The sequence below is a fragment of the Bos javanicus genome, chromosome 6 (assembly GCF_032452875.1).
Source record: "Bos javanicus breed banteng chromosome 6, ARS-OSU_banteng_1.0, whole genome shotgun sequence".
Lineage (NCBI taxonomy): Eukaryota > Metazoa > Chordata > Mammalia > Artiodactyla > Bovidae > Bos > Bos javanicus.
Genome location: NC_083873.1, coordinates 30,682,886 through 30,709,790, shown reverse-complemented (window position 1 = coordinate 30,709,790; position 26,905 = coordinate 30,682,886). Strand labels below are relative to the sequence as shown.

Here is a 26,905-nt window from a genome sequence, read left to right as displayed (position 1 = left end):
GAGATGTGTCAACTCTTTTCTGAGATTTGTAAGCTCTGGTTTATGTTGTTCTTCCATAGCATGCATCATTTTGAAGATTCTCAGCTTATTCTAAAACTTATTTCTGTTTATCTATCTGCTCTGAAATTTTGTCTGGTTATTTTCACTTAACAAATATTTACGAATATGTACTTTGTGCAGACAGTCGTTGTAATCTGAAGTTGACCTACACTAGACAATCAAGCTTATTGTTTTATTCAACTAAAATTTTATATTGGTAAGGCAACAGAAAGTTGACTAGTATGCCTTATTTATAATTATTAAGATCTAACTGTGTTTAGTCTCAACAGAATACTTTTACACCATGAACTGGTCATTCTTGAAACCTTCATTTCTTTACCCTGTAAGCTGGATTTATGTCTTTGGGAACATTTTAAGGAAGACGTATTTCCAAGATATAAAATTAAATTTTTTTTCTTGCACAAATGAATAATATTGGGCTGGCCAAAATACTCATTTGGGTTTTTCTGTAATAAATTAATATCTTAACTTTTTGGCCAATCACATACACACACACACACACCCACATACGATCTAGAAAATTGCTGAGTCCTAATCCTTTCCTCCACATCTCTGTAGATACTGCAGAATTACCTTCAGGCATTTAGTTTAATGAACAAGTTTTTTTACTTTTTTTTTTTTGTCCCTTTATAGGCTCTATAAAGGGGGTTTTTTGGTGGGGGAAGAAAAAAGGCTTGCAAGACTTTTTTTTTGTAAATTCTTGAAATTAAAAAAAATTCTTTGGGATACTTTTAGTGGATAGCCTCGACATTATGAATCAACTATACTTCAATTATTTCTTTAAAAAAACTTAAAAGTAGAAAACAATAAAAAAAAATTAGTTGTTACCATAGTCAGTGAGAATGAGCCAAAAGTTTTAGCAAAATTTACAAATCTAATGAATGTTTTATTCCTTAAAATAACCAAGTAGGTTTGTTCAAATCATCAAGTGAGTTCTTGGAATAAGGTGGACTGCTTTTGAGTACTTGGTTCTCAAAATGCTCTGCTCACATGGCTCCAAAATGGCTAACAGTGACTTTTCCCCAGGTCTTTTCTGTTGAGGGCCAATTGTGTTTCTAGTATCTATATCCTTAGACCAATGTGTAGCCAAAAAGTCCCTAGGTCAAAGGGGTGATAAAGTGGTAGGGTGAAAGTAAGTTTGCCAAATACAATACAGGACACGTCGTTAAATTTAAATTTCAGACGAACAACATGTAACTGTTTAGTATGGACAAGTTCCAAATATTGCATAGGACATAATTATGCTAAAAAATACTCATTGTTTATCTAAAACTCAAACTTAACAGAGCATACTTTTTTAAAAACTATGCCAACTCCTAGGTAGTGTCAGACTTGGACATTTGAGGTGGGGGTCCATATGCATGAACACAAGCCCCTAATGGTAGCAAAGATGTCAATAGTATCATCAACCACAATTAAAGATGAGGAAACTGAGACTCAGAGATGTTATTTACAATATGACCAAAGTCATCAAGCTAATCGAATCCATTTTCAATGCTAGATCTTTCTGCATGTAAAGCAAAGATTCATTTTTTTCTATTACACATACAGCACAGTGACTACAGTTAATAATCCTGTATTGCATATTTGAAAGTTGCTAAGAGGAGATCTTAAAGCAAATATTTTTCATTAACAAAAAGAATTTACTATTTATAAGTTAATGCATAAATCTAGGGCATTTCATGGGATATCAAGGATAAGTACAATGGAAATCCCAATTGTTCAGTCACTGATCCTGAATCTTATGGACCCAGATAATTAATTACAAAATTAATTTTTGTAATTATGGGTTTACATTACACAATTCAAATTGTGGGTTTACATTACATAATTCAAAACACTGATTTAAAAACAGTGCTAATTTGTTTACAACGACCAATGTATTTGGCAGAAGAATGACTTATAGAAATTCTTCAAGGTAAATGCCAACCAGGGGATCAAATTACGATTCAAAAACTGTCTGTTTATTTTAATGTTGGAGCAAAGAGAGGAAATATTCTTAATACTTCTATCAAGATATGTGAATTGTCATATTCCACTCTAGGAATAATCCCACCAACAGTGCAGAGGCAGTTAATACGCTTTTAAATTCAACATACCTCGATTTTCCCTCTTCGCTACTTAACATCTGCAGGCCTCAGTTTCCTTGTTTTATAAAAACAGGCTTCTTGAAAGGGTTGCGATTATACGTAATGCCTTTAGAACAACGGTGTTATACTGTTTACAGATTATATAAATGTATAGATTATAATATGTCAGATATTATATTAAATATCCTTATTAGGCTATTTATTGTCATTGTGTTATTTATTATTGTTCTACTTAACAACTTTCTGGCTAACCTGGAGAGACAGGCCACAAGCGCGCTTCCAAGGGAAAGAGGCGGATACGGGTTACCATGACAACGGCGCGCGCCTAGACATTTTTCCCCTCGCACGTCGCTGGGGAAGAGAAAAGCCTAGGTTGCGTGTTGCGTCATCACTGCGCGCTCATTGGGCTTCTCCGTGCTGTTTTAGAAGGTCCCGGCCCGGCTACCGTCGCTGCACGCCAAGAATTATTTTTGCTTTTCATTCTTTGTTAAGCGCACCGAAGTTGCAAGACTGTAAGTACTAGGGGGAGAGTGATAGAGAGCAAGCGATCGTTGAAAGAGATGCCTCAGCAGTCTGCACTTCTGAATCTTCCCTGTGTTTTCTTGATCCTATCAGCTTCCTCTCAGCTGGGCTCGCGCCGCGTCAACTTCCGGGCGGGTGCCCGCCACCACGGCCTCCGCCGCTCCCCTGCTTTGGCCCCTTTGTGTCCCTGCAGTGTCGAGGCACGGGCCCTGGCACGTCCTTTCTCGAGGCAGGGAGCATCTTAGTACAGGGAGTCTCTCTCACTGTGGGCGGGCGCGCGGCCCGCAGGGGAGTTAGCGTGGGGAACGTGCCCGCGCGTGCTGGGGTAAGAGGAGGTTGCGCGAGGGTCAGCGTGTGGTTCTAGGAAGGAAGGGCGGGGGTGGGGGAGAGAGGGAGTGAAAAAAAGCAATGGAAAATTTTAAAAGGATACCCCTGTCCACCTGATTGTTATGGCCTAACAATGAAGCGCAGCCATAATAGTCATGCTGAGCCACTGGCATGTTTGCGGGCACTTAATTGCCTTGGGAATGAACTGCTGTGGCTTTGTATTTTATGTTGTTTTCATGGCCTCTTTTTCTCTTTTTATTTTCTCCCTGCAGATAGTTCACCTATAGCGCCAAACCCCACGAAGTGGTAGTTTATATCAATATGAATCTTTTCAACCTGGACCGTTTTCGCTTTGAGAAAAGAAATAAGATTGAGGAAGCGCCCGAAGCAACCCCTCAACCCTCCCAGCCTGGCCCTTCTTCACCAATTTCTCTTAGTGCTGAAGAGGAGAATGCTGAAGGGGAAGTTAGCAGGGCAGGCACCCCTGATTCAGATGTAACTGAAAAAACAGGTGAGTTACATTGTTAGAAATTGATACAGCATCAAGAGAGTTTCGTGTTTTTGTTTTTGTTTTTTAAGAAGAAAAGCAGAAGAGATTCTGATTTCTGTTCTTGATGTCATATATACTGATGCATTGTCCTTCACCATGCCCTTTTACATGCAGCTTTGGGGCTGCCATAGGCGCCATGTACCTCCAACTGATTATCCGTCCATAGTTGTTTCACTTCTGCATAAGTTCTTAAATATGGCCCAGTGATGGCAGCTAAAATCAGAATTTAGGTCAGAATGGCAGCTATGGGAAAAAGAACTAGGTGATTCAGTCCTATGATAGATTTTGAGGCTGTTACTGCCACACATTTAAATTCATTCCAGTATTTCTCCAAAAAAAATTGATAACCTGCTGTGAGCTAAGACTTTATTCAAGGTGCCTGAAGAAAACGTCTATGAACAAATGAAGAGCAGGTCACATTCAGATTTTGCCAACCACTGACTTCCAAAGTGCATATGAATAATTTTTTTTCCTTTGAGTTTTTTTTTTTTTTTAATATGGACTGTTTTTTTTTTTTATCTATATTGAATTTGTTACAATATTGCTTCTATGTTTCCATTTTTTTGACCTCAAGAGATCTGGGATCTTAGCTCCCTGACCAAGGATCTGAACCCACACCTCTGCATTGGCATTTGAAATCTAAACCATTGGACAACAGGGGAAGTCCCAATAATTGGTGTTCTTCATGGTGGTTCTTCATTTTTTTAACCTCTTCAGCAAATTGTTACGAACAGTAGGGTTTGAGAAAGCCAAAAATTAGCATCCCCATCTTAATCTGTGTTCTTCTGACAGTTAACTATTAGTATATATTTGAACTGCTGCTATGTTTTAGTCATAATGGTGAGTGGTTCATATTCTCTTATTAAAACAGGCCTACAAGATATTACCCACATTTTGAAGAAATGAGACCTGGTGGGTAAAGTTGGGAAGTTGGTGGAACCGGAGCTCAAATCCAAGCTATCTAATTCTTGAACTTAAACTTTTAATCATTTATGTCACTCAGTTTCTAATGAAGGATGAAAGGAATATTAGAAGTTATATTTTAATGTTTATTTCAGTAATACCCTTTTTAGTGTAAAGCTCAGTATTTCATAAGCACCTTTTAAATTACAGAATTAGTAATATTTGTCTTTACCCTTGATATCCCCATTTTGTTTGCTGTTCTACTTAAATATAACATTGAAAACAGTCCCTACAAGTTATCATTAGAATAACAATTTAAATACTTAGGTGTAATTGGAACTTGATGGAACAATTTGGTAGGTGTGACTAACTGGTAATTAGGAATCAAATTTTGAAAGGCTTTGTTTATTCGAAGAATTTTGAACTTAACCTAAATTCAGAGCACTGAAAGATTTAAGCACGAGTGACATCCCTGTGTGCATTCTTTCAGCAGATAATTTGGTTTGCATAACATGCTGTCATTAATGTCTAAACATCCAGGTACTTTAATATTTTAACAGTAAATATTTTAATCTGTTTATTCTGTGGTTAGGGAAGGAAAGGCCAGGGTGTAGGCATGGGATGTTGAGTCCTTGGGAGCCTCTGCTTCTTAATTTTAGTTAAATGGGACATCGGAGAAGTAACTCAGATTTTCTGAGATCCACAGTTTTTTCATCTCTAAAATAAAAACACTTTGTAAAGTGGAATTTAATGAAATGTTTCAGTTATTTATCAGTAATGTAAAATTTTTAGTTTCTTTTTCTAATCAGAAGGTGTTTTTTCTGCTTTCCTTTTTTTCTCTAAGGAGACTTCGCTTCTTTTCTCTTTATTTGGACTTTCCATATGTAAATTCTTTTTAAAACTGAGATTGCTTTAGAAATTGTGGGGTAAGTCTTAATGACACTTGGGAATTACAAAAATCAAGTTTGTTCCAGGAGTGGTAAGGATTCATCCTCCTTGGAAGAGAGAGCTTTGCTTACTGAAAAGATTATTTTAATTGATCCTGTAGATTTTTGAGAATCTTGAAAAGTAAGGCAAAGTTTAGACTTAATATTATAGGTACTCCAGAGGTACTTATTTAGTCGCTAAGTCATGTCTGAATATTTGCAGCCCCAGGGACTGTAGCCCACGAGGCTCCTCTGTCTGTGAGATTTCCCAGGCAAGAGTGCTGGAGTGGGTTGTCATTTCCTTCTCTAAGGGATCTTCCTGACCCAAGGATCGAACCCGAGTCTCCTGCATTGGTTTGCAGATTCTCTACCACTGAGCCACCAGGGAAGCCCTTGGGTAAAATAATGAAAGAAACTTGTTTTGTAAAAAAAAAAAAAATCAACCTGGCAGTCATGAAACCTATGTATTGCTAGAGTGTAGTGTTTAAAGGGAGAGAAATCATTTGGGAAGCTCTTTTAATCCAAACAGCAGTGGCAGTACAAACAGAAGAACAAGGCTTAAGAGTTTCAGAGTAAGAAAGTACAAGATTTTACATCTGGGTCCTTGTGTAGGAATGAGATAAAATGGATGTTAAGGATCTTAGTTTAAGTAATTGAGGGGAATAAAGGTAGTTCTATACATTAGAATAGGTATGAAGTACCCACTGTAAGACCTTGGGTATGCCTTTAAAAATTCAAATGAGAATCAAAGGTCCTGCCCTGAGTTTGAAAGTGAGAATCGCTCATGTCCAACTCTCTGACCCCTTGGACTATAGAGTCCCTAGAATTCTCCAGGCCAAAATACTGGAGTAGTTAGCCTTTCCCTTCTCCAGGGGATCTTCCCAACCCAGGGATTGAACCCAGGTCTCCCACGTTGCAGGCAGATTCTTTACCAGCTGAGCCACAAGGGGAGCCTGCCAGTTAAGCAGTAGACCAAAAGCAGGTTAACTTAGCATGGCGGGAGAGGGGTGCTGAAATAAACATCAGGCCTTGGGCCCCTGGCTTCCCAGGTGGTGGTAGTAGTAAAGAACCCTGCCTGCCAGTGCAGGAGACATAAGAGACCCTGGTTCGATCCCTGAGTTGGGAAGATCTCCTGGAGAAGGGAATGGCAACCCACTCCAGTATTCTTGCCTGGAGAATCCCATGGACAGAGGAGTCTGGTGGGCTACAGTCCATGGGGTTCTAAAGAACCAGACACAATCGAGCGTGCGTACACACGGTTCCGAGGAGAGGTCAACACACTAAAATTGGATTTAAGATCAGACTGAATATGGACATTGGGAAATCAGTGGACGTATCATCAGTGGGATATGAATATTGACCTTTCTTTATCATCAACCGGTAATTTACTCTTATTATGTAGAATTAGGCTACATTTGTTTATTTACATCAGTTTTAGGGTCTGAGTCCACTTACAGGATGGAAATTGTATGTGGTTAAAATTACCTGTTATCACTCTTTCTCAGATAATCCAATTATTTTACCTAAGAGTTAAGATTTTATTTTATACCACTCTCCTTCAGTTACAGTGCCACAGGGACACTGTTCCTTGAATATGCCAAACCCCATTCAATCTTTTCTTCTTCCTAAATGCTTTTCCATCTGCCTCCAAGACGCTTTCTCTTGTTATCTGCATGTGACTCTGCTGTTGTATTAGGACTTAGTGAAATGTTACCTTTTTTTAAGAAGGTCTTTTCTTGATTACTCTCTAAAGTAGCAACCCTCACCCCCTTTACTGTATTTTTCTGTATAGTATCCATCACTAACTTTGCATTATGTATTTATGTTCCACTTATTAGAATGTAAGATCTGTGAGAGCAAAGACCTGGTTTACCTATCTGTCCATCCCCATTGCTTAGAACAATGATTGGTGTATAGTAGGCATTCAAAGTATGTGTTGAAAAAAGGAGTATTGAATGATGAATAGGTGATAATAGTACTTCGTACATATTTTTAAATGTCCCTCTTCCTCTTTATGATCGTGAAACAGTGCCATAGCCATCAGTCATCTTTAGCCTGGGATACTTGAAACTACCTTTGATAGAGGGCAGGCTCCCTTAATCCAGCCTTTGGCTATGAGGGCATACACTTAACCTGTGGGTCGCCTCCCCCCACCTCGGTTTATTTTACTCTCATTAGTGCCTGGAGTTATCAGTCATTACTACTTACATTTTCTTTTTTATTTTACTTTTCTGGGAGCATAGCAGGTTTGGAGAGAATAAAGCAGTGACAAATGAGTGTGAGAGGAGAGAATCTACTGTTTTATGCATAAAGAATAAAACATTGAGCTAAGCATGATCCTCAAGGAGCACCAAGAGTAAAGAACACATAAATATATATGGTTAAAATAGCACAATGTGGTAACTTCTAATAAGGGAAGATATTAAGCAGTGTAGGACCGCAGTCTAATTCACAGTGATTAGATTATTCCTTCTTTCTGCAGAGAATCAGGAAAAATCATAGAGAAATGACTGAGTGAACACTAAACAATGACTCATTGCTTATTCAGTGAACAAGGGATAAAAGCATGTTGCCTTGGAATGTGGTATGTGAATGGAATAGGTGAAGTTATCTATGGAAGAGGAGGTATAGGGCAGTATGCATGAAGCAGAAAAGATTTAGAAACAGAGACTGGTGGGTTTTGAGAGGCCTATTTATATGCTCTCCCAGGGAGAATGGACTTTATTTGGTATACATTATATAGAACATTTCAGTATGGGAGAAATAGCAATGAAACTGTTGGAATAATTGAAGCCTAAATACAGGGAAATGACAGAGGAGGCAGTTTAGAGATGTTTTATATGATATGTTTATGATGATATTTGATGATCAGTTAAATGTGGAGGATTTAAAGGTAATGCAGATGTTCCTTGCTTGGACAGCTGAGTGAGTAGCACTATCAACTGAATTAGGCAGCAGGATTAAGAGATAGATACCAAAACATGTTGAATTTGCATTTATGTTTTAGTAGCAAGGTCTAGTAGAGGATTGAACATTGGAGTTTAGGGCTCAGAGAATGGTTGGAATATGAGAAATCAACTTTGAAGTCATCCTTGAGGTAGTTACCCACCCCACCCCCCCCAGCCAAAAAAATGTCCTAAACAAAATAGATAGTAAGAAGCATCAGTATTTAAAAATGGATAAAGGAAGGGAAACCAATGAAAGATATAAAGGATGACAGAATAGTAAGCAAATGGTAATACCCTGAAAGCAAAAGAAAGGAGAGTTTCCACATTGGTGTTGTATAGTGAACAGTATCAAATGTTGCAGAGAAATCAGTTTGAATGAGATCTGATCAGAGACCTCTTTTCTTTGAAATTAAAGTTCCTGTTGGCCCATAGCAGTTTCAATAGAAAACTAAGCAGATGAAGGCTCCTATTCCAACAAGGGAAAGAGAACAGCTTGATGAGGAAATAATGTCAAGAAAAGATGTCTGAGGAACATTGAAAATTGAGCATATTTTTTAGCTGAGGGAAAGAAGCTAGTGGAGGGGGAAAGGATGAAAGACGGGGGGTGGTATCTGATGAGAGGCGTCAGGGAGGTAGGAGTGCAACTGTAGCTGGACTGTTTAACTTTGAGAAAAACATGAAGACACATTTTACCCAGGGGAATGGGAGTAAAAGAGAAAAATAGATGATTCATAGGTGGTTCTGAGGTTGGAATGGAGGAAAGCTTTAGTGTATGCTTGATGAATTTCTTAATGAAATGGTCAGTCTTCTATAGTGGCTGCCATTTTGGTGTGGTCATCATGTTGAAAGTAACTGTTGTTAATAAGTAGGAGGAAAAAATTTTTTAATTGTGAAAAGATTTCCAAGGAACAGTGCTCTGCCACTTACGGATTCTACAATCTTATCACTTTTGGACTTCACTTCCTTTGTCTATTTGTTCTCTGAAATCAAAATGAATAAGATCATTTGAATGATGAAGCTGCACGTATCATTTTAACCTCACGATTCTTTAACTGTTGAGTGATACTTTAACTACTGAGTCCTCTTGTGTGGCCAAAATGTGAATCCTCATTTTATCTTTGGATAGAAATTCTGGTTTCCTAATGTCTGCTAGTATTAGTTGAAGAGTCGTATTTGTTAAAAAGATTAGTGCTCAATTGTTCTAATAGAAAGTACTGTGAGTCTAAATGTCTTAAATTCATTTTAAATGTACATTTTTTGTCTATGTTTTCCTTTTCTACCTTTTTAGTTTTTGTGCTGCTTTCTTCAAAATAAAGTGTTATATAAAAAATGATTATAACAATTGTGTAATGGAGAGACTCTAATGTAATCTTTTCATTTAGTGTTGGTATTTTCATTTTTTCATTTTTTTCCCTACCTATATGTATTCTAGGTTGTTGGTTTTTTGTGTTTTTTTTTTAGATAAAATAGTATTATGTATATTGTAATGCAGCTCACTATTGACTAAAAAGTAGATTTGGTGGGGGTTCCCCCAAATGCCATGCTGCATGTGCTTAGTTGCCCAGTTGGGTATTAAACACATGCCTACTGCGGTGGAAGTGCAGTCTCTTAACCACTGGACTGCCAGGGAAGTCCCCTAAAAGTAGATTTTTTTTATGTTTTCCATGTTCATATAAAATATGTTATACTTGAATTGTTTTTAGTGACTACAGTATGTCTTATACATTGATGTATTATAATTCATATAGTTCCGTGTTAATAGACATTGGTTGTTTTGGTTAATTTCCTCTTTTTGTTTTAAAGAATGCTGTAGTGACCATTCTTTTATATTGATGTTTTTGCCTGTGTACAATCTGTGGAAAAATTCTGGGAAATGAAATTGTCATGTTAGAAGGAATATGAATTAATATTTTAGTAATTGCCAAATAACCCATCATAATAGTTTTACCAGTTTGCACTAGACTACAGGCTGGTTTCAGATGTCTGCTTTTTCATACCAGGCCAGAATATTGCAAACCTTTCTAATCTTTAAAAGGCTAATGAACGATTAAATTGCCTTTTTTTTTTTTATTCCAGTCTTTTAATTCTGTTTGTTGTTTACAACAGAGAAGTTTTCCATTTTTAAATGGTCAGTTTGTTAATCTTTTTCTTTAAGGCTTATGGTTTTAGGTCCCGATCAGAACTGATAAAAGAAAGCCATTCCCTACCACCACATTATAAATATATCCATCCGTATTTTCTTCTTTCACATCTGTTGGATCTTAGTTCCCTATTCAGGGATTGAATCAGGCCCTCACCAGTGAAAACCCAGAGTTCTAACCACTGGACCACTGGGGAATTCCCTGAGCAGTCATATTTTGAAAGCAGTCGTTTTTTTGAGCAGTAGGTGTAGCAACAGTGGGTTTAAAATACTTAGTATTTTAAACAACTGTTTTAAACAACTTTTCTGTCATCCAGGCTTTGTTCCATTTATTTATAGAGCATAGGCAGAGTAGATTTAGCATAATTCTTAAGAGCCTTAAGATTTTCGGGCATGATAAATTAGCAGTGGTTTCAACTAAAGTCACCAGCTACATTAGCCCCTAACAGGAGACTCAGCCTATCCTTTTAAGCCAGACATTGACTTCTCCTCTCTAGCTCTGGAGGTCCTAGATGGAACCTTCTTCCATTAGAAGGTTGTTTGGTTGACACTGAAACTTTTCTTGTTTAATGTAGCCACTTTCCTTAATTATCTTAGCTAAATCTTCTGGATATCTTGCTGCAGTTTCGACATCAGCACTTCTTGCTTCATCATGCACTTGTATGTTATGGAGACAACTACTTTCCTTCAGCCTTATGAACTAACTTCTTCAAGCTTCAAACTTTTTTCCTTGCAACTTTCTCACCTCTCTCAGCCTTCATAGAAAGAAAGAGATAGGGTCTTGCTCTGAATTAGGCTTTGGCTTAAGGGAGTGCTGAGGCTGGTTTAACCTTTTATCCAGACCACTGAAAGTTTCTCCATATCAGCAGTAAAGCTGTTTGGCTTCTTGTTTGTAGATTGACTAGAGTAGAATTTCTAATTTTCTTCCAGAACTTTGCCTTTGCATTCATGTCTTGGCTAACTGCTGCAAGAGGCCTAACTTTCAGCCTGTCTTTGCTTTTGACCTGCCTTCTCACTAACTTTAAACATTTCCATCTTTTTATTTAGAGAGAGGAATGTGCAACTCTTCCTTTCTCTTGAATACTTGGAGGCCATTGGAGGGTTAGTATCTGACCTAATTTATTGTTGTGTCTTAAGGAATAGGGAAGCTGGAAGAGGGGGAAAGTGATGAAGGAAGTGGCAGGTGGGTGGAGCAGTCAAAACACATAAAACGTTTTATCAGTTAAGTTTGCCATTTTATATGTGTGCTTTTGGGGCACCTAAAACAATTAGAACAGTAATATCAAGGATCACTGATGACCGATCGCCGTAACAAACATCACCATAAAATATTTGAAATGTTACAAGAATTATTACCAAAATACGGCAGAGAGACATGAAGTGAGCAAATGCTGTTGGAAAAAACGTCAGTAACCTTGCTCAACATATGGTGCCATCAACCTTCAATTTGTAAAAAAAAAAAAAAAAAAAAAGCACTGTATCTGTGAAATGCAAGAAAAGAGGTATTCCTGTACTGTAGATTTTAATATGTTTTTGCTTTTTCTTCTTCTTGGACCTGAGAGTTTAAAGGAGTGGTTTCTTTTGTTTTTCTTGTTTATTTGTTGTTTTAATATCCAAGTAACTGAAATTTTGCTTCAACATTATTATTAACATTTACTTCCAATTTTACTTTTTGTGACCAGAGAATGTAGTCTGTAATATTTCATCTTTGATGAATTTACTGAGATATTCTTTTTGGCCTACTAAAGAATTTCTGTAAAAGCTCTGAGTACTTGAAAATGCATAATCTAATTACACATTTACTTATATGTCAAAAATAATGAGTTATTATTTATATCATTTTTTTCAAACTGGATTACAAACATGTCATAAAGTCAGTTTCTTGGATCCTGGCTGAATGCATATAACTTATTTTTCATAGATACAACAAATAGAAAATTATCAAAGTATAACAGTAAAGCCTATGAGACCTTTGTTATATAACTAGTGATCTGTGTGTTTAGGGTCATAATCTATAATGTGTCTCTTACAGTAGGTACCAATCAAAATAGTTTAAAAAATATCTTTTTATATCTTATTATTTTGGTCCTGCCTTTTCTATTAAGAGTTTAGACTAGACAGTTAAAGCCTCATTTTTGTCTCTGTTGACTTTTTGTTCTATGTATCCTGCCATGTTTATGCATTTCATTATTAAAATTCATTTGTACATGTCAGTTATGTTTTTAATGTAGATATAAATTCTTATTAAAAAGTACTTTTCAGGTTTAACACTTTGACCTTGTCCATTATAAATCACATGACTCTTTCCTTTACATTTTTTCTGTTTATCTTTACCTTTTCTTTTGGCTTAAGCCTGAAATGTTTCTTCTTTCTCATTTTAAGCTAGTGTATGAGAAACTAATCTTCAATCTTTTAGTGTATTCCTTGTCTTTTTTGAGAGCTTTCATCAGAGATAGTTTGATTTATCTAAGATGCTGAAGATCCCTGTCTACTATGTCGTTCAAATTAGGACTGTCCAGATTATATTTTCTTAATTTTTTTAATTTTTATTTTTGGCTGCACTGGCCGTGCAGGCTTTTTTGTGGTGAGCAGGGCCTTCTTTCTAGTTGTGGTGCACAGGCTTTTCATTGTGGTGGCTGCTCTTGTTGCAGAGCACAGGCTCTAGAGCATACAGGCTTGCAGGCTCCAGAGCACAGGCTCAGTAGTTGGGGCACACAGGCTTAGTTGCTCCTTGGCATGTGGGATCGAACCCAGGTCTCCTCCACTGGCAGGCAGATTCTATACCACTGAGCCACCAGGGAAGCCCAAGACTGTCCAGAATTTATGATCTGTTTTTTTGGTAATAAACCTTTTAAAGGGGCAATTGTATGATGTGCTTCACTAGGAATGGCCTTGAAAGGAACGGCCTTGAAAGTCAGTTGCCATATTAGAGAATTGAATCATGTAGAACAGCACACAATTAGAATGTCAAAATGGCAAAAAGGCACACTTACATAAGTCTACGGGACAGAATCAAAGGTTTAAGTATTTTCATTCTACTTTGGCATCACCTTTATTTGTGGATTAACAAATTGATGTAGACTTTTCTGTGTGAATTCATAATCTCCTAGCAGTGATTTTTTTCTTTTGAATAGTTTTTGATCTGGGATCCCTTGGAAAGGTAGAATCAGTGGCAGGTGTTTAAATCCTTCTTTTGTGTGATGGTAGACTTAGGTATGAAAATGAATAAATGTATACTAGAATAATTTAGGATATAAGTTTGTCTTCTGTTTGCACACCACTAATGGAGAATTGAATGGTTCGCCTTGGAAACGAACAGAGATCATTCTGTCATTTTTGAGATTGCATCCAAGTACTGCCTTTCGGACTCTTTTGTTGATCATGATGGGTACTCCATTTCTTCTAAGGGATTCCTGCACGCAGTAGTAGATATAATCGTCAACTGAGTTAAATTCACCCATTCCAGTCCATTTTAGTTTGCTGATTCCTAGAATGTTGACATTCACTCTTGCCATCTCTTGTTTGACCACTTCCAATTTGCCTTGATTCATGGACCTGACATTCCAGGTTCCTATGCAATATTGCTCTTTATAGCATCGGACCTTGCTTCTATCACCAGTCACATCCACAATTGGGTATTGTTTTTGCTTTGGCTCCATCCCTTCATTCTTTCTGGAGTTATTTCTCCACTGATCTCTAGTAGCACGTTGGGCACCTAGTGACCTGGGGAGTTCCTCTTTCAGTATCCTATCATTTTGCCTTTTCATACTGTTCATGGGGTTCTCAAGGCAAGAATACTGAAGTGGTATGCCATTCCCTTCTCCAGTGGACCACATTCTGTCAGACCTTTCCACCATGACCCACCTGTCTTGGGTGGCCTCACAAGCATGGCTTAGTTTCATTGAGTTAGACAAGGCTGTGGTCCTGGTGTGATTAGATTGACTAGCTTCTTTGAGTATGGTTTCAGTGTGTCTGCCCTCTGATGCCGTCTTGCAACACCTATCGTCTTACTTGGGTTTCTCTTACCTTGGACGTGGGGTATCTCTTCACAGCTGCTCCTGCAAAGCACAGCCGCTGTTCCTTACCTTGGACGAGGGTTATCTCCTCATTGCCACCCCTCCTGACCTTGAACGTGGAATAGCTCCTCTAGGCCCTCCTGCGCCCCTGCAGCCACCGCTCCTTGGACATGGGGTTGCTCCTCCCGGCTGCCACCCCTGGCCTCGGGCGTGGGGTTGCTGCATTCAGTATCACAGTAATCCAAGTCTGTGTCCCAACCAGTAACGCTGAAGAAGCTGAAGTTGAACGGTTCTATGAAGACCTACAAGACCTTTTAAAACTAACACCCGAAAAAGATGTCCTTTTCATTAAAGGAGACTGGAATGCAAAAGTAGGAAGTCAAGAAACACCTGAAGTGACAGGCAAATTTGGCCTTGGAATACGGAATGAAGCAGGGCAAAGACTAATAGAGTTTTTGCCAAGAAAATGCACTGGTCATAGCAAACACCCTCTTCCAACAACACAAGAGAAGACTCTACACATGGACATCACCAGATGGTCAACACCAAAATCAGACTGATTATATTCTTTGCAGCCAAAGATGGAGAAGCTCTATACAGTCAGCAAAAACAAGACCAGAAGCTGACTGTGGCTAAGATCATGAGCTCCTTATTGCCAAATTCAGACTTAAATTGAAGAAAGTAGGGAAAACCACTAGACCACTTAGGTATGACCTAAATCAAATCTCTTATGATTATACAGTGGAAGTGAGAAATAGATGTAAGGGCCTAGATCTGATAGATAGAGTGCCTGATGGACTATGGAATGAGGTTTGTGACATTGTACAGGAGACAGGGATCAAGACCATCGCCATGGAAAAGAAATGCAAAAAAGCAAAATGGCTGTCTGGGGAGGCCTTACAAATAGCTGTGAAAAGAAGAGAAGTGAAAAGCAAAGGAGAAAAGGAAAGATACACGCATTTGAATGCAGAGTTCCAAAGAATAGCAAGGAGAGATAAGGAAGCCGCCTTCAGCGATCAATGCAAAGAAATAGAGGAAAACAATAGAATGGGAAGGACTAGAGATCTCTTCAAGAAAATTAGAGATACCAAGGGAACATTTCATTCAAAGATGGGCTCGATAAAGGACAGAAATGGTATGGACCTGACAGAAGCAGAATATATTAAGAAGAGGTGGCAAGAATACATAGAAGAACTATACAAAAAAGATCTTCACGACCAAAATAATAATGATGGTGTGATCACTCACCTAGAGCCAGACATCCTGGAATGTGAAGTCAAGTGGGTTTAGAAAGCATTACTACGAACAAGCTAGTGGAGGTGATGGAATTCCAGTTGAGCTCTTTCAAATCCTGAAAGATGATGCTGTGAAAGTGCTGCACTCAATATGCCAGCAAATGTGGAAAACTCAGCAGTGGCCACAGGACTGGAAAAGGTCAGTTTTCATTCCAATCCCAAAGAAAGGCAATGCCAAAGAATGCTCAAACTACCACACAATTGCACTCATCTCACACGCTGGTAAAGTAATGGCTCAAAATTCTCCAAGCCAGGCTTCAGCAATATGTGAACCGTGAACTTCCTGATGTTCAAGCTGGTTTTAGAAAAGGCAGAGGAACCAGAGATCAAATTGCCAACATCCGCTGGATCATGGAAAAAGCAAGAGAGTTCCAGAAAAACATCTATTTCTGCTTTATTGACTATGCCAAAACCTTTGACTGTGTGGATCACAGTAAACTGTGGAAAATTCTGAAAGAGATGGGGATACTAGAGCACCTGACCTGCCTCTTGAGAAACCTACATGCAGGTCAGTAAGCAACAGTTAGAACTGGACATGGAACAACAGACTGGTTCCAAATAGGAAAAGGAGTACGTCAAGGCTGTATATTGTCACCCTGCTTATTTAACTTATATGCAAAGTACATCATGGGAGAAGGCAATGGCACCCCACTCCAGTACTTTTGCCTAGAAAATCCCGTGGATGGAGGAGCCAGGTGGGCTGCAGTCCATGGGGTCGCTAGAGTCGGACAAGACTGAGCAACTTCACTTTCATGCATTGGAGAAGGAAATGGCAACCCACTCATGTTCTTGCCTGGAGAGTCCCAGGGACAGGGAAGCCTTGTGGGCTGCCATCTCTGGGATTGCGCAGAGTCGGATACCACTGAAGCAACTTAGCAGCAGCAGCAGAGTACATCATGAGAAACACTGGGCTAGAAGAAGCAAAAGCTGGCATCAAGATTACCAGGAGAAATATCAATAACCTCAGATATGCAGATGACACCACCCTTATGGCAGAAAGTGAAGAGGAAGTCAAAAGCCTCTTGATGAAAGTGGAGAGTGAAAAAGTTGGCTTAAAGGTCAACATTCAGAAAACGAAGATCATGGAATCCGGTCCCATCACTTCATGGGAAATAGATGGGGAAACAGTGGAAACAGTGTCAGACTTTACGTTTTGGGGCTCCAAAATCACTGCAGATGGTGACTGCAGCCATGAAATTAAAAGATGCTTACTCCTTGGAAGGAAAGTTATGACCAACCTAGATAGCATATTCAAAAGCAGAGACATTACTTTACCAACTCTAGTCAAGGCTATGGTTTTTCCAGTGGTCATGTATGGATGTGAGAGTTGGACTGTGAAGAAGGCTGAGCGCCGAAGAATTGATGCTTTTGAACTGTGGTGTTGGAGAAGACTCTTGAGAGTCCCTTGGACTGCAAGGAGATCCAACCAGTCCATTCTGAAGGAGATCAGCCCTGGGATTTCTTTGGCAGGAATGATGCTGAAGCTGAAACTCCAGTACTTTGGCCACCTCATGCGAAGAGTTGACTCATTAGAAAAGACTCTGATGCTGGGAGGGATTGGGGGCAGGAGGAGAAGGGGACGACCGAGGATGAGATGGCTGGATGGCATCATCAACTCGATGGACGTGAGTCTGAGTGAACTCCGGGAGTTGGTGATGGACAGGGAAGCCTGGCGTGCTGCGATTCATGGGGTTATGAAGAGTCTGGCAGGACTGAGCGACTGAACTGAACTGAATGGAGAATTTCATTTGGGCTTATTCCCTTGAACCTTGGAATCTTCTTTCATATGCTAATGATGTAGGTTCCCATTGCCTTTGATAATGGGAAAATACCATCTTCTGTTCCTAAAACAGGATTTTTAAGTTATTTTTACATGAAAGGACAGGCTGTTTTCCCTTGCGTTCCTTTAGCATTTTGTTGATTCCTCTCAGGTGGCACAGATTATGATTCATAACATAGCTATTTATGTACATGGCTATTTAGCTCCTATAATTAGTTTCTTTAGGGCAAGTGGAACTGTAACTTGCCTTTTTTTTTTTCTTTAATATCCATAACCTCCTGGTACAGTGCCTTAAATACAGCAGGCCTGCAACAAAGTCAGAATAGAGTAGTAGCCAGTGTCTTTTATAATTGTTTCTAGTTGTCACGTTGTTTCCCGCATTTCTATCGTTTTCTTTTTTGCTTCCTTCCTGTCTCCTTTGTGCTGTTGCTTAAAAGTGCTTCTTTGCTTTGGTCAAAAAATGTCATTATATCAGGAATATCTCTTTGGCCATTGGCTATTAGCTATTTTTCCGGTTGTTCTGAAAATGGTCAAATCTAAGCACTTCAGCACTATTATAATTCCAGATTATTGATACTAGAAAGTTGATATTTTATGTAAAGCTCTTACTGTATCCCTTTATTCTTCAAAGTATGACCTGTGAATTTTTGAGTTCCCTTGGACCCAAAAGGGTTAAAACTATTTCATAATAATATTAAGACATTGCCTGCCTTTTTCACTATACTGGTATTTGCACCAATGATGCAAAAGCAGTGATAGGTAAAACTGCTGGTACCCTCGCGTGAATTGAGGCCAAGATTCCAGGCTGTTCTAAACTGTCATTGTATCCTTAAAATTTTTAAATGTCAGTTTCACTTAAGAATGTTCTTGATGAAGCAGTAAAAATAGTTTTTAATAAATCAACCTTTATTAGTAGGCACCATTTTAATATTTTTTGAAACAAAATGTGAACTCCCCTTCGCTGCATGCTGGAGTGCAGTGGTTGTCTGAGGAGAAAGCCTTTGAGCAGTTGCTTTGAGTTTGAGCTGAGCTTGTCATTATTTCACAGAGCATCATTTTTATTTAAAAGAATGACTGACAAACCACACTATGTAGACAGGTATTTAACAGACATTTTTTTCAAAAAAATGATCTGATATCAAGGAAAACAACTGACAGTATTTATGCAAATGATAAAATTCTAGTTTCAAAGAAAACTTTTGAATTTTGGAAAACCTATCTACAAATGTGATTTTGACAGTCTCCAGATATTTAGAAACCAGTGGTGAGATTAATGAATGTCATTTTTGTAAAAAAATATGACATGTCAACATTTGGAAGATATGCATTAATCAGTGAGTGAACCAATATTTTCCAAAAGATAGTGCACACAATGCTTTAAAAAGATAATGCGTGGGTTAAGGGGCTATTAAAGTGCAAGATTGACTGGAACGTTTTAATGTAACAGAATGAAAAGTTCGTTCACATCATTTCAGACTCCACATTGCAACAACCTTTAGAAAAACTACCATCTGTCAAATTTGGGTTCATTGTCAAAAAATACCCACAGTAAAGTAAAACTATTTTTTATTTTTAAAAAATATTCCTTCCTTAACTATGTAACTGTGGTGAGGCATGATTTCCTTTGTAAACCAAACAAAAACAATACACTTCAACAGATAATTGCACAAACAGATATGAGAATCTAGCTGTCTTTCTATTAAACCAGGAATCTTCACAGATTTAAAACAGTGCTACTTGTCTCACTGAATTTGAGGGATGGGGGAGGAAGGAGTATAGTTTTCTTATTAATTTTTTTCTTTTTAAGCATTCCTTCCTTCCTCTTGTTTGCTTTGTGGTTGTGCTGGGCCTTCGTTGCTGCGCTCAGGCTGTCTCTAGTTGCAGCGCGCCGCCGCTCGTTGCAGTGGCTTCTCTTGTTGTGGCACACAGGCTTAGTGGCCCTGCAGCGTGTGCAGTCCACCTGGACCAGGGATTGAACTGATGTCCCCAGCATTGTCAGGAGGATTTTTAAGCACTGGACCTCCAGGGAAGTCCTAAATAAATTCTTAAACATTTTCTTAGTTACTATTTTCTGATGAGGTAAATATTATAGGTATAACCAGCATAAGCAAAGACTCTTGTGGAGCCCTCATTTTTTTTAAAAGTGAGAAGTTTAAAAGAGGTCCTTAGTTTGAGAAGTGCTTTTGTTTTATAATCTTCCCTCATTCCTCCATATTATCAAACCATTTCCTCTGCTGTTAGTCACTTGCCAATCAGGCTTTGGGGGTGCCACTTGGTTCAGGGTAGTATACATGTTTAATGTGTATATGTATATATATATATATTTTTTTTTTTTCCACAACAGTAAAAGATGTTTATCACTTTTCACAACCAATAGTCAGACAAAAAATAAAAGAATTACAGTTGCTAGCCATAATGGAAACATGATTAACCTAACAGTATGAAATAATTATGTACAATTTGAGGGGTTAAGTAGAGTGATGCGATAGGTGGAAGTGCATACATGCACATCTTTTCATTCATTCAGCCAGTCTGTCTTTTGGTTGGTGCATTTAATGCATTTACGTTTAAGGTAATTATCCATATGTATGGCAAATTAAGTCCCTGGGTTAGGAAGATCCCTGGAGGAGGGCATGGCAACCCACTCCAGTATTCTTGCCTGGAGAATCCCATGGAGAGAGGAGCCTGGTAAGCTTCAGTCAAAAAGGTCAGAAAGAGTTGGACAAGACTGAAGCAACTGAGCGCATGCACACGCACACATACACACGCATACAATCCTATTACCATTTTCTTAATTGTTTTGGGTTTATTTTGTGTAGATTTTTTTCCTTCTCGTGCATACTGCTTAGAGAAATTCCTATAGCATTTGTTGTAAAGCTAGTTTGGTGGTGCTGAATTCTCTTAACTTTTGCTTGTTTGGAAAGCTTTTGATTTTTCCACTGAATCTGAACAAGTGTCCTGCTGGGTAAAGTATTCTTGGTTGTAGTTTCTTCCCTTTCATCGCTTTAAATATGTCGTGCCATTCCCTTCTGGCTTGTAGAGTTGCTGTTGAAATCAGCTAATATAGCCTGATGAGAGTTCCCTTGTATGTTGTCATTTTTCCTCTTGTTGCTTTTAATATTTTATCTTGCTCTTTAATTTTTGTCATTTTGATTACTGTGTGTCTCGGTCTGTTCCTCCTTGGGTTTATCCTGCTTGGGATTCTCTGTGCTTCCTAGACTTGGTTGACTATTTCCTTTACCATCTTAGGGAATTTTTCAGCTATTATCTTTTCAAATATTTCCTTAGGTCCTTTCTCCCTCTCTTCTCTTTCTGGAAACCCTGGAGAAGGCAATGGCACCCCACTCGAGTACTCTTGCCTGGAAAATCCTATGGATGGAGGAGCCTGAAAGGCTTGCAGTCCATGGGGTCGCTGAGGGTCAGACACAACTGAGCGGCTTCACCTTCACTTTTCACTTTCATGCATTGAAGAAGGAAATGGCAACCCACTCCAGCGTTCTTGCCTGGAGAATCCCAGGGACGGGGGAGCCTGGTGGGCTGCTGTCTATGGGGTCGTACAGAGTCGGATACGACTGAAGTGACTTAGAAGCAGCAGCAGCAGAGGTCTCTTAGGCTGTCTTCATTCTTTTTCATTCTTTTTTTCTATATTCTGTTCTGCAACAGTGACTTCCACCATTCTGTCTTCCAGGTCACTTACCCATTCTTCTGCCTCAGTTATTTTGCTATTGCTTCCTTCTAGTGTATTGTTCATCTTTATTCTTTAGTTCTTCTGGGTCTTTGGTAAATATTTCTTGCATCTTCTCCATTCTTTTTCTGAGATCCTGGATCATCTTCACTATCATTATTCTGAATTCTTTTTCTGGAAAGTTGGCCTGTCCCCATTTCATTTAGTTGTTTTTCAGGGGGTTTTATCTAGTCCTTTCATCTGGGATATAACCCTCTGCTTTTTCATTCTGGTTAACTTTCTATGATGTGGTTTTTGTTCTAGTGCTGCAGGATTGTGGTTCTTCTTGCTTCTGTTTGCCTTCTGGTGCATGAGGCTGAGGCTTGTGTAAGATTCCTGATGGGAGGGACTGGGCATGGGAAAAACTGGGACTTACTGTGGTGGGCAGTAAAACTTTAATCCCATTATCTGCTGATGTGTGGGGTTGTGCTTCCTCCCTGTTAGTTATTTAGCCTGAGACGACTCAGCCCTGGGGTCTGTGGGCTTTATGGTAGGGTTAATGGCAACCTTCAAGAGGGCTTATCCTAAGGGGCACCTTCCAGGACTGCTACTGCCAGTGCCTTTGTCCCTGCGGCCATCCGTTGCCAACCCATGCTTCCACAGGAGACCTTCCAACAGTAGCAGGTAGGTCTAGTTCAGTCTCCTGTGGAATCACTGCTCCTTGTGCCTGAATCTTGATACTCTCAAGATTTTGTTTGTGCCCTCCAAGAGCGAAGTCTGTTACCCCCAGTCCTGTGGAAGTCCTATAATCAAATCCTGCTGGCCTTCAAAGTCAGAATTCCTGGGGATTCCCAGTCCCTTTACCAGATCCCCAGGTTGGGAAGCCTGACATGGGACTCAGAACCTTCACAATAGTGGGAGAACTTCTTTGGTGGTATTGTCCTCCAGATTGTGGGTTACTCACCTGGTGAATATGGGATTTGATTTTATTGTGCTTGCGCCCCCTCCTTCTATCTCCTTGCAGCTTCTTTGTCTTTGGTCTGGGGTATCTTTTTTTGGTGGGCTCCAGCGTCCTCCTTTTAATAGTTGTTCAACAACCAGTTGCAATCTTGGTGCTCTTGCAGGAGGAGATGAACATGTGTCATTCTACTCTACTCTCTTGAACCAATCTAATGTATATTTTTTGATGGTGAACGTTGCATATCCAGTAAAAGCTCTTAGTAATTCAGTACCTATAAGAGAGTAAAGTGAAAGTCACTTAGTCATGTCTGACTCTTTGCAACCCCTGGAGTATATAGTTAATGGAATTCTCCAGGCCAGAATACTGGAGTGGGTAGCCTTTGCCTTCTCCAAGGGATCTTCCCAACCCAGGTATCAAACCCAGGTCTCCCACATCGCAGGTGGATTCTTTACCAGCTGAGCCACAAGGGAAACCCATAAGAAAGCCCAGCTTTTTTTCCTACCTTATTAATGAAGCATATTGAATGTGAATTTTAAAATTATGTCCTCACCATCTATTTTGTATTATAATCTGTATATAATAAGTAGGGTTTCCCTGGTAGCTCAGCTGGTAAAGAATCTGCATGCAATCCAGGAGGCCCTGGTTTGATTTCTGGGTTGGGAAGTTCCCCTGGAAAAGGGATAGGCTACCCACTCCAGTATTCTTGGGCTTCCCTGGTGGCTCAGATGGGAAAGAATCTGCCTGCAGTGTGAGAGGCCTGGATTCGATTCCTGGATTGGGAAGATCAGAGGAGAAGATTAAAGAAAAGATGAATATATAATCAGTTCAAGAAACTCTTGTGCTCCTACTACTCACTAATAGAATTTTTACCACCTGCCACCCCCGCTGCCCCCAAACAAACAGTAAGACTAGTTTGAAAAGCTTGTTCTTCACTTTGAATAAGGAAGCTTTTTAAAGAAAAGAGGACAATCCAAATCATTTTGTCATAGCCCTTTTCAAAAAGCTAGACAGTGTTGAACTGTTAAAATTATATGCATTCAGTTCAGTCGCTCATTGTATCCGACTTTTTGTGACCCCATGAGCCGCAGCACACCAGGCCTCCTTGTCCATCACCAAGAGTTTGCTCAAACTCATGTCCATTGAGTCGGTGATGCCATCTAACCACCTAATCCTCTTTCATCCCCTTCTCCTCCCACCGTCAATCTTTCCCAGCATCAGGATCTTTTCAAATGAGTCAGCTCTTCGTATCAGGTGGCCAAAATACTGAAGTTTCAGCTTCAACATCAGTCCTTCCAATGAACACTCAGGACTGATCTCCTTTAGTATGGACTGGTTGATCTCCTTGCAGCCCAAGGGACTCTCAAGAGTCTTCTCCAACACCACAGTTCAAAAGCATCAATTCTTCGGCCCTCAGCTTTCTTTATAGTACAACTCTCATATCTGTACATGACTACTGGAAAAACCATAGCCTTGACTAGATGGACCTTTGTTGACAAAGTAATGTCTCTGCTTCTTAATATGCTGTCTAGGTTGATCATAACTTTCCTTCCAGTGAGTAAGTCTTTTAATTTCATGGCTGCAATCACCATCTGCTGTGATTTTGGAGCCCTAAAAAATAAAAGCCACTGTTTTCTACTGATTCCCATCTATTTGCCATGAAGTGATGGGACCGGATGCCATTATCTTAGTTTTCTGAATGTTGAGCTTTAAGCATTAAGTTTAGGTTAAATTTATGATGCAATAAAGATCTACATTTTTAGTTTTATTTGTGGTTTGTGATATAGCAGGACCACTGTGTAAAAGCAGAGTCCATAGTACCTTTAATACTTAGTTGATAAGAATTAGACTATCATTTTATTATTTTACATAATTATCAGAATTTGTGTCTTCATACAAATGGCAGTAAACATAGCTGAAAAAAAATTTTTTTTTCAAAGTGATTTTTCACCCCATACATTCAACATTTATAAAATTGTTCTGTTTGAACAGTGCTTTTCAGTAATGTTGCTAGGGATTTGATTTAGGTCATACCTGAATGGTCTAGTGGTTTTCCCTACTTTCTTCAATTTAAGTCTGAATTTGGCAATAAGGAGTTCATGATCTGAGCCAGTCAGCTCTTGGTCTTGTTTTTGTTGACTGTATAGAGCTTCTCCATCTTTGGCTGCAAAGAATATAATCAGTCTGATTTTGGTGTTGACCATCTGGTGATGTCCATGTGTAGAGTCTTCTCTTGTGTTGTTGGAAGAGGGTGTTTGCTATGACCAGTGCATTTTCTTGGCAAAACTCTATTAGTCTTTGCCCTGCTTCATTCCGTATTCCAAGGCCAAATTTGCCTGTCACTTCAGGTGTTTCTTGACTTCCTACTTTTGCATTCCAGTCCCCTATAATGAAAAGGACATCTTTTGGGGGTGTTAGTATTAAAAGGTCTTGTAGGTCTTCATAGAACCGTTCAACTTCAGCTTTTTCAGCGTTACTGGTTGGGACATAGACTTGGATTACTGTGATATTGAATGGTTTGCTTTGGAAACGAACAGAGATCATTCTGTCGTTTTTGAGATTGCGTCCAAGTACTGCATTTTGGACTCTTTTGTCAACCATGATTGCTACTCCATTTCTTCTGAGGGATTCCTGCCCACGGAAGTAGATATAATGGTCATCTGAGTTAAATACACCCATTCTAGTCCATTTTAGTTTGCTAATTCCTAGAATGTTGATGATCATTCTTGCCATCTCTTGTTTGACCACTTCCAATTTGCCTTGATTCATGGACCTGACATTCCAGGTTCCTATGCAACATTGCTCTTTACAGCATTGGACCTTGCTTCTATCACCAGTCACATCCACAACTGGGTATTGTTTTTGCTTTGGCTCCATCCCTTCATTCTTTCTGGAGTTATTTCTCCACTGATCTCCAGTAGCATATTGGGCACCTAGTGACCTGGGGAGTTCCTCTTTCAGTATCCTATCATTTTGCCTTTTCATACTGTTCATGGGGTTCTCAAGGCAAGAATACTGAAGTGATTTGCCACTCCCTTTTCCAGTGGACCACATTGTGTCAGACCTCTCCACAGTCACATTAAACTGTGGAAAATTCTGAAAGAGATGGGAATACCAGACCACCTGACCTGACTCTTGAGAAACCTATATGCAGGTCAGGAAGCAACAGTTAGAACTGGACATGGAACAACAGACTGGTTCCAAATCATTAAAGGAGTACATCAAGGCTGTATATTATCACCCTGTTTATTTAACTTATATGCAGAGTACATCATGAGAAACGCTGGGTTGGAAGAAACACAAGCTGGAATCAAGATTGCCAGGAGAAATATCAATAACCTCAGATATGCAGATGACACCACCCTTATGGCCGAAAGTGAAGAGGAACTAAAAAGCCTCTTGATGAAAGTGAAAGAGGAGAGTGAAAAAGTTGGCTTAAAGCTCAACATTCAGAAAACGAAGATCATGGCATCTGGTCTCATCACTTCATGGGAACTAGATGGGGAAACAGTGGAAACCATGTCAGACTTTATTTTTTTGGGCTCGAAAATCACTGCACATGGTGACTACAGCCATGAAATTAAAAGACCCTTACTCCTTGGAAGAAAAGTTATGATCAACCTAGATAGCATATTGAAAAGCAGAGACATTACTTTGCCAACAAAGGTCCGTCTAGTAAAGGCTCTGGGTTTTCCACTGGTCATGTATAGATGTGAGTTGGACTGTGAAGAAAGCTGAGTGCCTTGAAGAATTGATGCTTTTGAACTGTGGTGTTGGAGAAGACTCTTCAGAGTCCCTTGGACTGCAGGGAGATCCAACCAGTCCATTCTGAAGGAGATCAGCCCTGGGATTTCTTTGGAAGAAATGATGCTAAAGCTGAAACTCCAGTACTTTGGCCACCTCATGTGAAGAGTTGACTCATTGGAAAAGACTCTGATGCTGGGAGGGGTTGGGGGCAGGAGGAGAAGGGGACGACAGAGGATGAGATGGCTGGATGGCATCACTGACTTGATGGACGTAAGTCTGAGTGAACTCCGGGAGTTGGTGATGGACAGGGAGGCCTGGTGTGCTGCAATTCATGGGGTCGCAAAGAGTCGGACACGACTGACCAACTGAACTGAATGTTGCTGGGACTTCATTGCAGGAAGAAAAATGTTTTTTGTGTCCTCTAAGAGATTGGTTATGTAAGCCTTGGTTAATGTTATTTACAAATATGACTCAGGAGCCTTATGATAGGATTGGTATCATTTTATGACAGTTAATTGCAGGAAGGTCAAGAATTTTAGCTTACCAGGATTTAGACTCTGGGTTTTGGATTTTAAGTCTGATACTTTCCCTTGTATGACTTTGGACAAGTTGCTTCCTCTGCATCTAGTTTATCTATAAAATGATGATATAATGTCCCCTTGGGGTTATTGTAAGTATTGAAAATGTGTTTCACTTCTGGAATTGATACTGAATAGTGGCTAATGGTAGCTATTGTTTTTTAAATTGGTACTTTTGAATTAAAATTCATGTGATCATTCCTTTTTAAAATGTATCACTAATTGGCCCTCATATCTATGGATTCTCATCTACAGATCAGGTACAATGGAAATATTCAGAAAGAAGAGTTCCAGGAAGTTCTAAATAGCAAAACAAATCTGCCACATACACACTGCAACTATTTTTGTAACTTTCACATGTGTATCTACAACTCTTTACATAGAATTTACACGAATCAGGT

At 39.2% G+C, this 26,905-nt stretch overlaps 1 protein-coding gene across 5 annotated transcripts in view; it reads left to right on the top strand.

Annotated features, from left to right (window-relative positions):
* The first annotated feature begins 2,553 nt into the window (after positions 1-2,553).
* Positions 2,554-26,905, top strand: part of SMARCAD1 (SWI/SNF-related, matrix-associated actin-dependent regulator of chromatin, subfamily a, containing DEAD/H box 1) — a 90,959-nt gene continuing 66,607 nt past the window's right edge. Inside the window, exons 1-2 of one of the 5 annotated variants that reach the window (XM_061419645.1) lie at positions 2,554-2,662; positions 3,272-3,510. In XM_061419645.1, the coding sequence (XP_061275629.1) occupies positions 3,321-3,510 (190 nt within the window). In that variant the 5' untranslated portion in view covers positions 2,554-2,662; positions 3,272-3,320. Of the gene's footprint in view, positions 2,663-2,796; positions 2,998-3,271; positions 3,511-6,668; positions 6,759-26,905 lie in introns of those variants that run through there. The other 4 variants (XM_061419648.1, XM_061419646.1, XM_061419649.1 and 1 more) reach the window with 4 other exon arrangements.